This window comes from Botryllus schlosseri, chromosome 3 (genome assembly GCF_051294905.1).
Source record: "Botryllus schlosseri isolate E-star chromosome 3, Bs_hap1, whole genome shotgun sequence".
Taxonomy (NCBI): Eukaryota; Metazoa; Chordata; class Ascidiacea; order Stolidobranchia; family Styelidae; genus Botryllus; species Botryllus schlosseri.
This window is the reverse complement of record NC_137238.1, coordinates 29,922,459-29,935,703: the sequence shown is the minus strand read 5'-3', so window position 1 is coordinate 29,935,703 and position 13,245 is coordinate 29,922,459. Positions and strand designations below refer to the sequence as shown.

The window sequence follows — 13,245 nt, the reverse complement described above, 5'->3', positions numbered from 1 at the left end:
GCATTAATTCTATATTTGGTACGCATTTTATTAATATATTTAATAAGGTTCTTTAGACTCTCGCGGGCCGCACAGAACGGTGTGGCGGGCCGCATGCGGCCCGCGGGCCGTAGTTTGCCCGCCCCTGGCATAAAGCAACTACATAAAAGCACCCACGGCATAAAAGTTACATATTAGAACTTCGACATAGTTCATTCTGTTGTGACGTCATAATGAATGATATTCGATTACTCGACTCGAAGCATATTACGTGATTCAGAATCGAATCACTCAGGTTATCGATTTTGCCCAGCCCTACCCGTTACCTATTTCAGAAAGCACAGCGTTGTACTGACGTAAATACGTGTTGTTTTGCGCGGTCTATTTTCATCTTGATATTGAATTTATGCGTCGCGCAGCCTCCTCGAAATTTGGACAGTGGACGCGAGCCGTTTTGAGTTGGCGACTCCTGTCTCCTGGTATATGGGTATATATATAATATTTGCAACGTTATTGACGTTGTTAACATTATTAGGCATATGTATTATTAACACCGTTATTGAACAATTTGGCTCTTTTTGGCCCTGGCGAGATCGATAAGTCGGGCCGTGGTCCGGTAATCTTGAGGGTTGACTACGCTGACAAAAAGAAATCTGGAATAGAATTGCATCAGATATTGGGCAAGTGAGGAAGTGTGGAAATGAGCCAAATGGTATGGAGGATGTGGCTATGGTATGGAAAAACTGCAAGTATCGCATGGAACACGTGAGGTGACTTGACTGTGACTATATGGCAACGTTACCATATTCTGGAAATCTGAAAAGAGGAAACTTTTTCAAAATTATCAGACTTGCAAAACAGGAGAAAAAATGGTAACATTTCCGGCTCAAATACCGAAATACAGTTTTTCTTTTACATTATCCGTTGGTTTACCAACAAAAGGTAAACTTTCCGTATGAGCTCCCGAAATACTCCATGGAGCGTTATCACTTCAGTGCTGATTCACTGTATAGTAATCGAATTTTGTCCTACGTTTAACCGAAATTCTCAAAAAAAGAGGACAGAATCTCATTAAAAAAAAAGAACGTATATGGTAACCTACTATATGGAATGTGGAAATTCCCTGTTCCATACCATACGTTTGAATGGATAAATCTCATCCAAAATAATTAGAATATAAACATAAACACATCAAAAATAGAATATCCCTTGAGAGGCTTTGCAAGTAGTATCAAAAAGTATCAAATATAGTATGGAAAAATGTTGGTATGGTGTGGAAAATTACAAAGTATGTTATGAAACGATTGGGCGTGTATGGAGCACAATGTTCCCTCTAATTTTTCAAGAGTCTGCGCAAACACGCCAACTCACTGCGCAGGCCCTCGGACAACAGTGCGCAACCACCCTCCAATATGGTGATAAAACGAACTACTGGGGGGCTTCGCCCCCCAGACCCCCCTACGGCTCTAGGCTTCTTCCGGTACTTATCACGTACTTTGGGTGCCCATTTAGTAGTAGCGTCCCTAAACGCGCGAAGCGCGAAAAAAATTCTATAATTCATGATTGCATCGGCCAATATGATCGGGAATTGCATATATATTGCTATCAATTGTTATCCTCTCCCTGCTCAAATAATGAGATTTACTAGTAGAGCTGATCCAGTGAGGCGTGTTGGAATATATAGGCCCTCTAAATAATAATAAAAATCTTCGGACGTACCCGTTGATATAATGACTTTGCTATTTCGTGACCCCCTATCTGCTATGTCAAAAGATATTGAAATCGCAAAACGAACTAAAGTAAAAGACGTACACGATTTCAAATTGGTATTTCCTAACTGGAGAATAATGTTCCCTCGATATGGCATTTGTCTTGTTGTGTTACTCGGATCGCCAGGACAGGAACATTCGGCGCCAGGCATTTAGGCGCCCATGGACATGGACAATTACACATATATTTGTATATATCGAAGTTTTCGGTCAGCACCGGGGCATGCAGTCTTTTTCGCCCAAGGTTTTCACGCTGCTGATCGTTCTGGCGCACTTCTTGGATTCGCATGTTACATAGCCTTTAACTTCATATGTCTTGGCGCGTCATGGTGCGGTAATGGCCGACGCCCAAGTGCCCATTTCTATAAATCATGCCTAATTTTTGTTGGGAAAGGGTACCCAATAATCAGATATCTTACAATAATAAAACGCGCGTAGCGCGAAAAAAAAATCCTGAAAAATTTCAAAAAATACACCATGATTTATGTTAATTCTCGAAATAATTTTGGACCCCCTTCGAGCTCGGCTCCTTCAATTGGGGGGTTTGGGGTGCGAAAGTTACGGTCGTGAGTAAATCTTACGCAATGTTCATGCCACGCGAAGAAGACTATCATTCGTTAGTTTCTCGCAAATTAACTTCGAGCTAGCCCATTGTTATTTATAACTTTGTTGAACCAGGTTATTTCGCCATTCCCAGAAAATAATGCGCTAGTGAAATGATATCAGTATCGCTCACGTGTACGAGGCCATACTAAAAAAAATATCTTCCGTGAGGCGCAGGTCATTGTGAACTCTAATTTCCTCACGGAGCGCAATAGTTACCTTTGCGGGGCGCACTTGTACCTCGGTTTCAGACTTCAGTAATAACAGTATTTGGCCGTGGCAATGTTCCATCTTAATTTTCACGAATCTGCGCGCATGCGTGGTCCATTGGGCAAAAGTGCGCAACAACTATTAAAAAAAACATCAATTCTGATTTTTTGTGCGCAACGTAGATTTTATGTGCGCAGAGACCGTTTCAGTACTGCGCATTTGCGCACGTGCGCAGCTTAGGGGGAACATTGGGAGCATGGAAAATTCCCGTTCCATTCCATACCATGCCCTGCTAAAATTAGTCTGTTCAACAGCTATTGTACGTAGAGTCATTGTGTAGGCCTACACACTGTTCAGTTTTGAGTTCAACCCACTTTTTTAGACTCTGCCCGAGTGATATAGAATGCTCGCATTCATAGTGCAGCCATCCTGCTGTGATTATTCGCCCATGAATATCCCTCCGTTATATCTAGCACAGTGGTTCCCAACGTGGGCGATATCGCCCCACATGTGGCTATTTGCCGGTCCATGGGGGCGAAAATAGCGAAGGGGGCGACAGGGGAGCGAAAACGGACGAAGGGGCCGATGGCGCGTTAAAATGGCTATATTGGCGTCCGTGACAGTAACTGCCGCACTCAAACCCGCAATTGGGATGGGGCGCCCGAGCTTGAAGGAGGCCCACAAGTTTTTTTCGTGAATTAACATTAATTATAGAGTATTATTTTGGAAATTTAGGCAACTTTTTCAAAAAAATTGGCGCTGCGCGCCATTTCGTGGTGTCACGTTTCTTGCTTATTGGATACCCTTCCTGCAAGAAATATACGCATGAGTTAAGAAATGAGCATCTTGGCGTCAGCCATTATCACACTATGACGCATCAAGACATAATAATATGAAGTTTCAGGCCATGTAACATATGCGACTCCAAGAAGTGCGCCAGAACGAGAAAACCTTGGCGGAAAAGGACTGCCTTTGTGCTGACCGACCTCGATATATATTCGATATACATATGTATTTAATTGTCCATAAGCGCCTAAATGACTGGCGCCAAGCGAGATAGTGTAATGGTTAATGGTATCCGCAGCTATCCTGCTAGGCGCTCAGCAATCACGGATAGCATGGAGGAGAAAAAAACGGGGGCGCAGACTAGATGACCTTATGGGGCCGTATCGCAACTCCGTCGTCAAAGCATCTCGATGGTGCAGGCGAGAAAGAATATCATCTCTCCCACAAAACAAATGCCATCTCGCAGAGGGCCAGTGCAGAAGTACCAATTTGAAATCGTGTGCGTCTTTTAGTTTAGTAGCCTACGTATGGGTATTGTATTTATTGTTGGAAGAAGAAAAAGAGTGGCGCCTATCACCGTCAGGTCTTGTGCGCCACGACATTACTAAATTTTAATTTAGCAGCAATTCAAATATATCGATCACAACTCAGCACATTCTACCACGTAATAGAAAATGCTTGGATCCGTTAGTAAGTTCACGAGGCGAAATGGAATATTCATACAAACAAAAGCACGGCGCAGGAACGTTCTATGAAATTCATGCGAGGGGCAGTCTATTATAAAGTGCTTAACCGTCTCAGACTCATTGCAGGAGCTACAATGTGGCGATGGTGCGATTCCAATCTTAAACAAGTGTGCGTTCAGTCCGCAATGACCTGAGCGCAATCGAAATAATATTCGGTCGCTAATGCGATTTTCAAGAGTTGGTGTACTATGATGAAGGGATTCACGAAAAAGTTTGAAATGAGAGCCTTTATCTTGTTCGAGGTAATGTTGGTTCCAAATTTGCTTTCAATATTTCAGCAGACAGGCCACGAAATGCCATTACGTAACGAAGTCATTATACCCACGGGTCCGCCCGAATACGTTCAATTATTATTTACGGGCCCTACATTTTCCAAGACATCTCACTCAGCTTTACCGGTAAATCTGAATACATGAGCAGAGAGAGGATGAAAAATTTACAGCAATATATATGCAATTCCCGATCATATTGACCGATCCAATCATGATTGATAGAAAGAAATATTTCGCGCTTCGCGTGAATTAACTACAGAGGCCAACAATTTGTGCTGAGAAGTAGCGGTAAAGAGGTATCGGGGGAGTTTGGTCTGAGGGGTGCAGAAGTTTGCTTTATCGCTCTATGGCGGGCAAGACCAACGTATTGGGGGAGGGAGGCTGATGAATTGCTGTTACGGTCCTCTTGGAATCAAGTCGGAGAAATCACCTTTTTGTTAGTCAACTCACCAAAGTTTAGCTGCGAAAGTGTAAGTTCGAGGTCGAGCCGAAAAGTTGACCTTTTTTCCTAGCCAACTCGCCGGTGATTGCAGTCTGTGTGCCCATTTTTCGGTTCCCAATATTTGGGGGGCGATGATCGCTGCGGAGTTTGAAAAGGGGGCGATGAGTCGAAAAGGTGGGGAACCACTGATCTAGCAGAAGGGAACTACTTCTTGTTGTAATTACTCGAGTGTCGAGTCTCGTAGGATATATAAGTGTCTGCAACACGTGTTTTGGAATTGATTGTGAGACTCTATACGCAACTACTGAAAACGTTTGAGTAAACCATTGCATTGAGTATATATCTGTTACGAAGAACTTCATCAAGAGCAACAGACCATGTCTCCTAACCGAGCACCAAGAAGATTGGTTACCTATATTTTTAATACAGATCACAATAGACTCAAAGCCTTTAATTGCCGCCATGGTATACTAAGTTTCCTCAGTCTTAACAGTTTCTCGGCCTATTTACCATGTATGAGAAATACCAGACGAATACCAGTATAGACGAAATACTAATAATATGGTAACTTTGCTATTCTTCGGAATTACAATGAAATGTCTGTCTTGGCCGTCCTAGCGTCGCGTCATTCGACTTGGTTCGAGTCGAGCCATTTTACGCATTCGAAAAAATCGCGACTCTAGTCATTACAACCCTGATATTTCGTTACGTGTATCAATTGTCCTCGCACTGCAGCTAGCTTCTCTCTCACTTTCCTTACAGAGTTATATGCACGAACGCGGTATGAACTGGAGCATCCATTAAACCCTCAACTACGAACACCACAGACAGCCAATGCATTACAATGATGTGTTTATTGAAGTAATTTGCAGCCGGTAGTAAAGCGATGCATAATTGTGAAATTTTTTGAAAACATTCCAGGACATTCCGCATTTCACGAGATCTCCACGCAGTACCTCCATTTTGATGAGAACCCAACACGCCAATTACGCCCTAATTTGCTTTTCGTCACGTACCACGACTCCGCCGAAATGTGGAGATTTTTGTGCATTATTTGCAAGGGGGGAAAATACCAACTATTGTTAAGAGTTCCAGAAAAATAATCACGGCGGATATTCCAGATGTGACAACAATATAATTCATGACGACATCCACACGGCTGAAAACACTTCACCATTACAATAATGTGGACGCAACATTCTCCGTGTATGTTAATTAGTAATCTAGTAGCTAACAGCCTATTACTACTGAATATCCAAAAAAAATTGCTGCCGGGCAACATACGCACGTCGCGGAAATGACATCACAGTCTCAGTGACATCACAAATGTTGAATCCGGCGTCAGTGAGACAAGGGACCTTGTGCCACAGAAATGCTGGCTTATAAGTTGCATTCATTCAGAGGGGTGTGTAACTTGGCTGATGGGATCAACCAGGGTTAGACTAAGGGTTGTTTGCCATTTCAGAGTAAATTGGTTTGTATATAGAGGGTAAGGAAATTCAATGTCTGATTTTTGATATTCAGTAACATTTCGCTAAATCTAGCCCCACATTTTTGACAAGGTCAGAATCAGGACAGAGCTCAAGTTGGGTATTCCTCAAAATTCATTTGCAACACTGCAACGCCATTAAGACTGTGACGTCAAACCGAGCATTGGAAAATTTACACCCTGAACAGCAATTTTTTCTGGGTTCAAAATTAAACTGGTTTAGTTAGACAGTTACAATATAATGAGCTATGGGTAAGACAAGGGAAATCCGAATACAATGACAGGGAGCAAACCAGTGCGATATCAGTCCAACAATTTGTTGCTTGTCCAAACTAATTCCAATCTCTTCGAATCTTTTAGACACCGTAAAAGATGTCATCATACTCTTTTTTCGTGTAAATTTGCAATCGTTTTCTCATTTTTTTTTATGATTGAAATTTGAATTTAGCGTTTTTTTAGAAAAATATTCTAATTGGGAGACATGTCTAAAGGCATAATTTAGTTTGCTTACATATAAACTCGAGCGGTAGCTGATAAAATGACGAATGATAGATGATACATGAATCATTTCACTTCTACGTTATAATGCAAATTACTCTTATCGGAGTCTAATGGTTGAGAGCAATTTCAAATGAGAGATCACAGTACTTCATTTCGTTAGGCGTTGTTATGATAAAAGATCGGACTGTTATAAAAATAAAACCAAATTCATAATTTTTTTCCTTTGAAAGTTCAAATATTAGCTATTCGCAAAGAGATACCTAGGAAGTTTAGAAAGGTTCCGATATATAAAAATCGTCTTCATGGTTAGTGCTGACGCCTTCGATGCAATAGCGTAAACGAAGCATTCGTGACAATGCGTGTCAGAAAATTTGGAGAGAAGTAGAAATTTCATTCATTCTGCACAGACTTACACAACCAACCTCCCGATAACATCGATAAATACTTATACTTAGACATTCACAAAACAATCTACAACGCATACAAGGTTATACTACTAGATTGATCACACTTAATCACATCACACACACATCTACCAATCTACTTATCATAGGAGCCCGATTTCATGGACATTATTTTGAAAACGCTTAGCGTCTATAATTGATAGTATCAAAATGTTTTTTTTTTCGGACTCAAAATCTCACCGAATGCGTAGATTGGCGCCAATTTTTGGATTTTTATAATATTCATACAAAACGTCGCTACAACACAATATTTCATTCGATTGAACGTTATTTTGAGCTTGCCACTCATCAGTTTCATAGACCTGCCTCATTAAGAATGGAAGGTGTTGATTTTACGTTGGATGGGCGCGCGGCACACGTAGCACTGGTTTGTTCTTTCGGCGCATGCCTGGCAGCTGCATATGTGCTTGCAAGGGAGGAACAACACGTTGGCCTCGCTGTTCATGCATATTTTGCAACGTTTCTCTTGCTCCAGCATCTCCAACCTGCAAAGCGGTACAGGTAAAAATAGACACTAGCTATCAGTAGCCATGCATTTAGCAGGTGCACAAGTAGCTAGCTTATTTCATGGATCAGACAAAATAGTAATTAGGGCTAAGGCAAAATTGAGTATCAGGCTTCGAGTCGAATATTCGAGTATTCGAAATTTGGGGTTAGGGCCAGATATTGTTTGGATCAGGGGCGGGCATTCCAGGCAACCTGATGTCGGAAAATGAAGTTCTTGGCAGGCCGGATTACAGAATCGAAACATTAATCGCGTATTTATCCACGTATACAAGGAATAGGTCGTATTTAATGCCAACTTCAAGTTTGAAGCATAGAGACCAAAAACGGAATTTCATGAATTTCTTAACCTAATGTACCGTGCTTCAATAGCTGTCGAAGTCAATGAGACATCTGTGATCGATCAAAGTTGACAACAAGTTCTTTGAACTCTGGCTGCATGTCGGATGTACAAACCCTAAGTAAAGACGGCACATATGAAAATCGGTTAGATTGAAACGCAGCCGTGTCTTGTTAATGTTCATGGTCGAAAATGTTTGCTCGCAAATGTTTGCAGAACGAGTATAATTTCATGAACGTCTTTCTCAGGTTGGCAAACTTGGATTCATGCTACGACGCGTAAAATTTGTCAATACTTTCAGATTAGAATTTCACTTTCACGATAGAAACTCTTCGCGGGCCGCTCAAAATATCTTCACGGGCCGTATGTTGCCCGCCCTTGGTGTAGATCGAGGATCGGATTAGGTTTGGGTTAGGATATATAAGTGTCGATTTCGGGGTTTGGGAAAGTTTGCGGTTGTGATATCACATGCCAAAGTCATCCATGCATAAGTGCTGATCGTCTGGCATTGTATCGTATACTCATATTTCGGGCAACCATATTAACTCTTAGTGGCATGGGGCGCATAATTTAAGTACTCAAACGATTCACGTCTCATCACTCGACTCAAATCTTTGGAATTAGATTCCAGTATCCGAATCAGTATACCCAGCCCTAGCAGTAAGTATTGCTACTGGATTAAAAGTGATATTTTAAATTTATACTACATTTCAAATAAGTATTTACATGGTGATTTCAAATGCAAATACACGCCAAAATTACTCGGAACATTGAAGGCTTGAAAAGTATTCAAGTAATTTGAAGTCGGTCGAGATCTCGCAGTTTTAGTAATTGAACAGTATATTCATATTGAAATGAACCCGAATATTTCCGGCTGACACTCGTCAGGGGTAATCGTCAGCAACTAGTAGAGAATTGGAAAGAACATTGTATATCAACAATCGTATCACAAAATATGACGTCACCAGCATGAAGTTTCGTGAATGAGAAGAGAGCGTTCAATGTACTATTTTTAGGTGGTACACGAACTCCTTTTGTTGACATAGTTTTGGTTGGTGTATTTTGATAAAAGACGACTCCAAGGCACACAAATGGAATTGTGAACGGCCTCGCCCAACGATTCAAAATCGGTCCTCTCGATAATTATTCGCGCACATCGGATTATCTAACAGATGTTTGCGGATGGCAGAATTAATGGCCTTTGATCGATCAGCATCAATCTTAAGCGGATGAGTTAAGGGTGAGCTTTTCACAGAGCGTGATGCACGTGTTCTGATGAATCTGGGGACATAGTTTTAGTAGTGAATCGGACACAGTAAAAGGAGCCATCATTGCTATTCGAGTGAAAGTAAAATTTTGCTCGGTTAGAAGTGAGGAATCAAAGCCTTGTAAAGAAATCAACCAGTTTTAAGAGTGGATTTGTTGAAAGTAGCCGGCCGGCATTGCTATGGATGTCTGCTCGGTTACAAGTACAAGTGTTTGACATGCTTTGTAGTGTTTTGCCAACAGCTGCTTCGACTTCAGCAACAATCAGACTTGCACAAACTATTGGACTATCAGAATGTGCAACTAGAACTGAAACTACTCACTTTTCAAAACTCGTAATCAAAACTAGAACTAGAACTACCCCGATTCAGAACTAGTACCTAAACCTATAAATAGAACTACTCACTTTTTAAAACTCGCCACTAAAACTATAACTACTCCTATTCAGAACTAGCAACCAAAACTGTAACTAGAACTACTCGCTATTCAAAACTCGCAGCTAGAACTAGAACTAGGACCGCTCACTTTTCAAAACGCGCAACTAAAAGTAGAAATAAAACTACTCAAAAACCAGATAATTGACTGTGAACCAACTAGAAAGGTAGCTTCTACAAGTCTGGCAGCAATGATAGTCGACGAGCCCAAACTACTGAAACACACCTTCTGCGAGCCGATGGTTCCGACGTGGTTTCATTATTTGCAGCGCTTTGATTCAAGGCTATGCCGTCGCGACTTCCGGACGCATAGTTTTCCTCGGACCGGGGCACATTCGGCACCGGTGCGCGCGCGTGTTGGGGCGACGGTCCCGTGTCCATGTAGTCCGCGGCGTGGGATTGCGGGGCAGGTGATCTGACGATCCTCCGAGTTGTGGTGCGCATGGAATGCATTGTCACGTTTGAGCCGGGCAAGTTTCTCGCCACGTCACCCCCGCCATAAAACGGCAGGTTTACTGAGAAAGAAACAAAACATCGGTTCAATCCGCAGTGTCAGTTAGGGTTACCATATTTTGAGAACCGAAAAAGGGGACACTTTTCTGAATTCTGAAAGCTCTAGAAAACTAGCGATTTTGAAAATTTTTCGATCAAGATTACTGCAGTGTTGACTATAAAAAAGAAGACATTTAGGCGTCCTACGAGGACACTTGGATCAACTTATTGAAAAAAGAGGACAAATCCTCTTGAAACAGGACACATGGTAACCCTAGTACTGGTGCTTGAAAATGTGGCCAGAAACTGTTACAAGTGAGGAAAATTAACATATTATGGATGTGAAGCATTCGATATTACCAAGCAGAGCTTTAAAAGGTGGCTTTAGGAAGACTAGAACAGGAAACTGAACAGTCACCCCAATGACTCGTACTCTGACTAGACTCGGTGGTGAATTGAAAACGACTCGACACTACAAAAGTGAGATTGACTTGTGACTCGGAACCTTGTGACTTGTTTACGTCCCTGCTTAAATACTCAACTCTAAGCCTAACATTCGATTCATAATCAAAACACACAGGCACTTGATTGACTTGTGACTCAGAACCTTGTGACTTGGTTACAACCCTGCTTAAATACTCAACTCTAAGCATAACATTCGATTCAAAATCAAATCACACAGGCACTCAATTTTAGCCAGCCCTGCATATAATGTGACGGAGATGTCTTTGATGACAGCGTACTCGAATACTAACACTGATTGGCCTGATTGTTGATGTATTGCTCCATCGGCATCCCGTCGACATAAATCCCATCGTCGTGTATCTCGTGCCGCGGTGATCTTGACAAAATCTCATGGGATGCGTGTTGATGGTGGTCCTGATACCAAGCGTCGTCTATCAAGGCGTTGAGCAAAGCTTCCGCCGACTGATAGCATGCTCCGCGGTTACACACGTTCCTGTACAGAAACAGATACTGCGTTTTTCCTGTAGCACTCTGACAGTGTGCGGAAGAGAGACAGTTGTTGCAGCAGCCGAGGTGGCCAGTAAGGATTTAATTAAGGGAAACCTAAACTTTACCCCAAATATACATTGGATTATTGATAGGGGAAGATTAGCGAATATTTTGGCCCGGAAATTTCGCGACAAATGCTGCCCACTAGCTGATTAGAAAATCAGTCAAAGTATTGTGATGGTCGGAATTGGTTCTTCTCCACGAGTTCTAGGCAGGGTGCAACAGAGTCAAATGACACATAAAGTATTCATCTATGCATTTGATGGTGACATTTGACAATTGCAATTGTAATTTAACTTGGAAAAATGCAGAGCCACTGGGTCAAAGTGATGACTTTTTTTGCAGTCATCAGCATCCAAAAGTTTTGGGGCGACCACACAATAATCTCGAAGGGGCCCGCGATCAAAAAAGCTAAAAACAAGTGATGTAGAGTGTGGATCTGGGGTTGATTGGTTTTAGTTATTATCCCATCACACAGACATTGTTACATTCGAAACACCGAAACGGCTTTTCCATTCACAAATAACTACAAAACCACCAAAAAGTAACAATCAATCTCCATCTTACGTCCACTGGATATATCTAATCCTATCCTCCGCATATCCCGCATCCCTGGCGGCCCGGACCGGCTCTGATGTCATGCCCTGGTGGAAAATCTCTTCGCGGTGCCTGCTCAGTTCTACCGGGTCCGTGATGGGTGGCGGAGGCGGCGGCAGGGGCCCGGAAGATTCGACTGGGCGGAGCTGGTCGATTGGCACCGGTCGCGAATTTAGGTGTCTGGACGCGATGTTCTTGACCCAGGCGGGTCCGCGATGTTGCTTCAGAAAGTCGCAGCTAAGAAAAAGGAAGCATTGTTACCACAACAATCGAATCGAAATCTATATCTACTTGGTACTAACAGAGTACTGAATTAGGTTTTAACTCAGGATTGATGACTCGACTTGACTCGAGTCAATCTGTATATTGACTTGACTTGGACTCGAGCCATTGCGCATGATTCGAACCAAGTCATAACTAGAGAGTCAGATGGCAAAGACCGACATTTCATTATAATTTCAAAGAATAGTAAAGTAACCACACTATTGAGATTTCTTCTACTGGTGCTGGTACTTAAAAATGTGACCAAAACCTGCTAAAAGTGCAGGAAAATAGTAGGCCTACATTATTTATGCGAACCATTCGATTTTACTAAACAGAGTTATAAAACGTGGGTTTAAAAAGACTTCAACTGGAAACTGAGCAGTCAACACAATGACTTGGACTCGGACTCGAGTGATAATACCATGACTCGGACTCGGCCCACTGCTCGATGACTTGGACTCAGACTTGACTCGCGCCAAAACTATAGCGAGATTGACTCGTGACCTTGTGACTTGGCTACCTTACATCCCCGATTTTTGGTGACTCAACTTGACTCGAGTCACTTTCTTAAATATGGTGAATGACTCACGGCTATTTGTGAATTGACAGGACATGTACTCGGGTCATATCGCATGACTCAACCGGGAAGTCCCATGACTCGAGACTCGGACAGGCATAACAGACATATCGTTGTAAATTCAAAAAATAGTAAGCTACCGCATTATTGGTATATCATCTATCAGTACTGGTGCTTGTAAAATATTGTATTGAATATACTATACTATGAATGCGAGTCATTCAATAAGACCCAAACAGAGTTGTAGAAACGTAAGTTGAACAGGATTGAACTCCAAAACAAACAGTGAACACAATGACTTTGGACTCAGACTCGAGTCTCTACACTGTGACTCAGACTCAAACCTTTGAACAAAACTTGGATTTGACTCAGTGGTGAATTGAAAATGACTCAATGTGACTCGAAGCAATAAAAGTATTAGTTGTAGTTGCGCCAATTGAAAATGTAGTTGGTTGTACAAGTGTGCGGGTGTCCAGAAAATTCATCGCCAAACCTA

General features: G+C 42.0%; 1 protein-coding gene across 1 annotated transcript; it reads right to left on the bottom strand.

Annotated features, from left to right (window-relative positions):
* Nucleotides 1-5,642: 5,642 nt before the first annotated feature.
* On the bottom strand, nt 5,643-12,894 carry LOC145435416 (baculoviral IAP repeat-containing protein 2-like). The gene is made up of 5 exons (XM_080312692.1): nt 12,890-12,894; nt 11,879-12,145; nt 11,053-11,255; nt 10,032-10,320; nt 5,643-7,746 (listed from the first exon to the last, which is right to left on the bottom strand). The coding sequence occupies exons 1-5, from the start codon at nt 12,892-12,894 to the stop codon at nt 7,572-7,574; spliced, it is 939 nt and encodes a 312-aa protein (XP_080168818.1). The 3' UTR covers nt 5,643-7,571.
* Between the last annotated feature and the right edge of the window lie 351 nt (nt 12,895-13,245).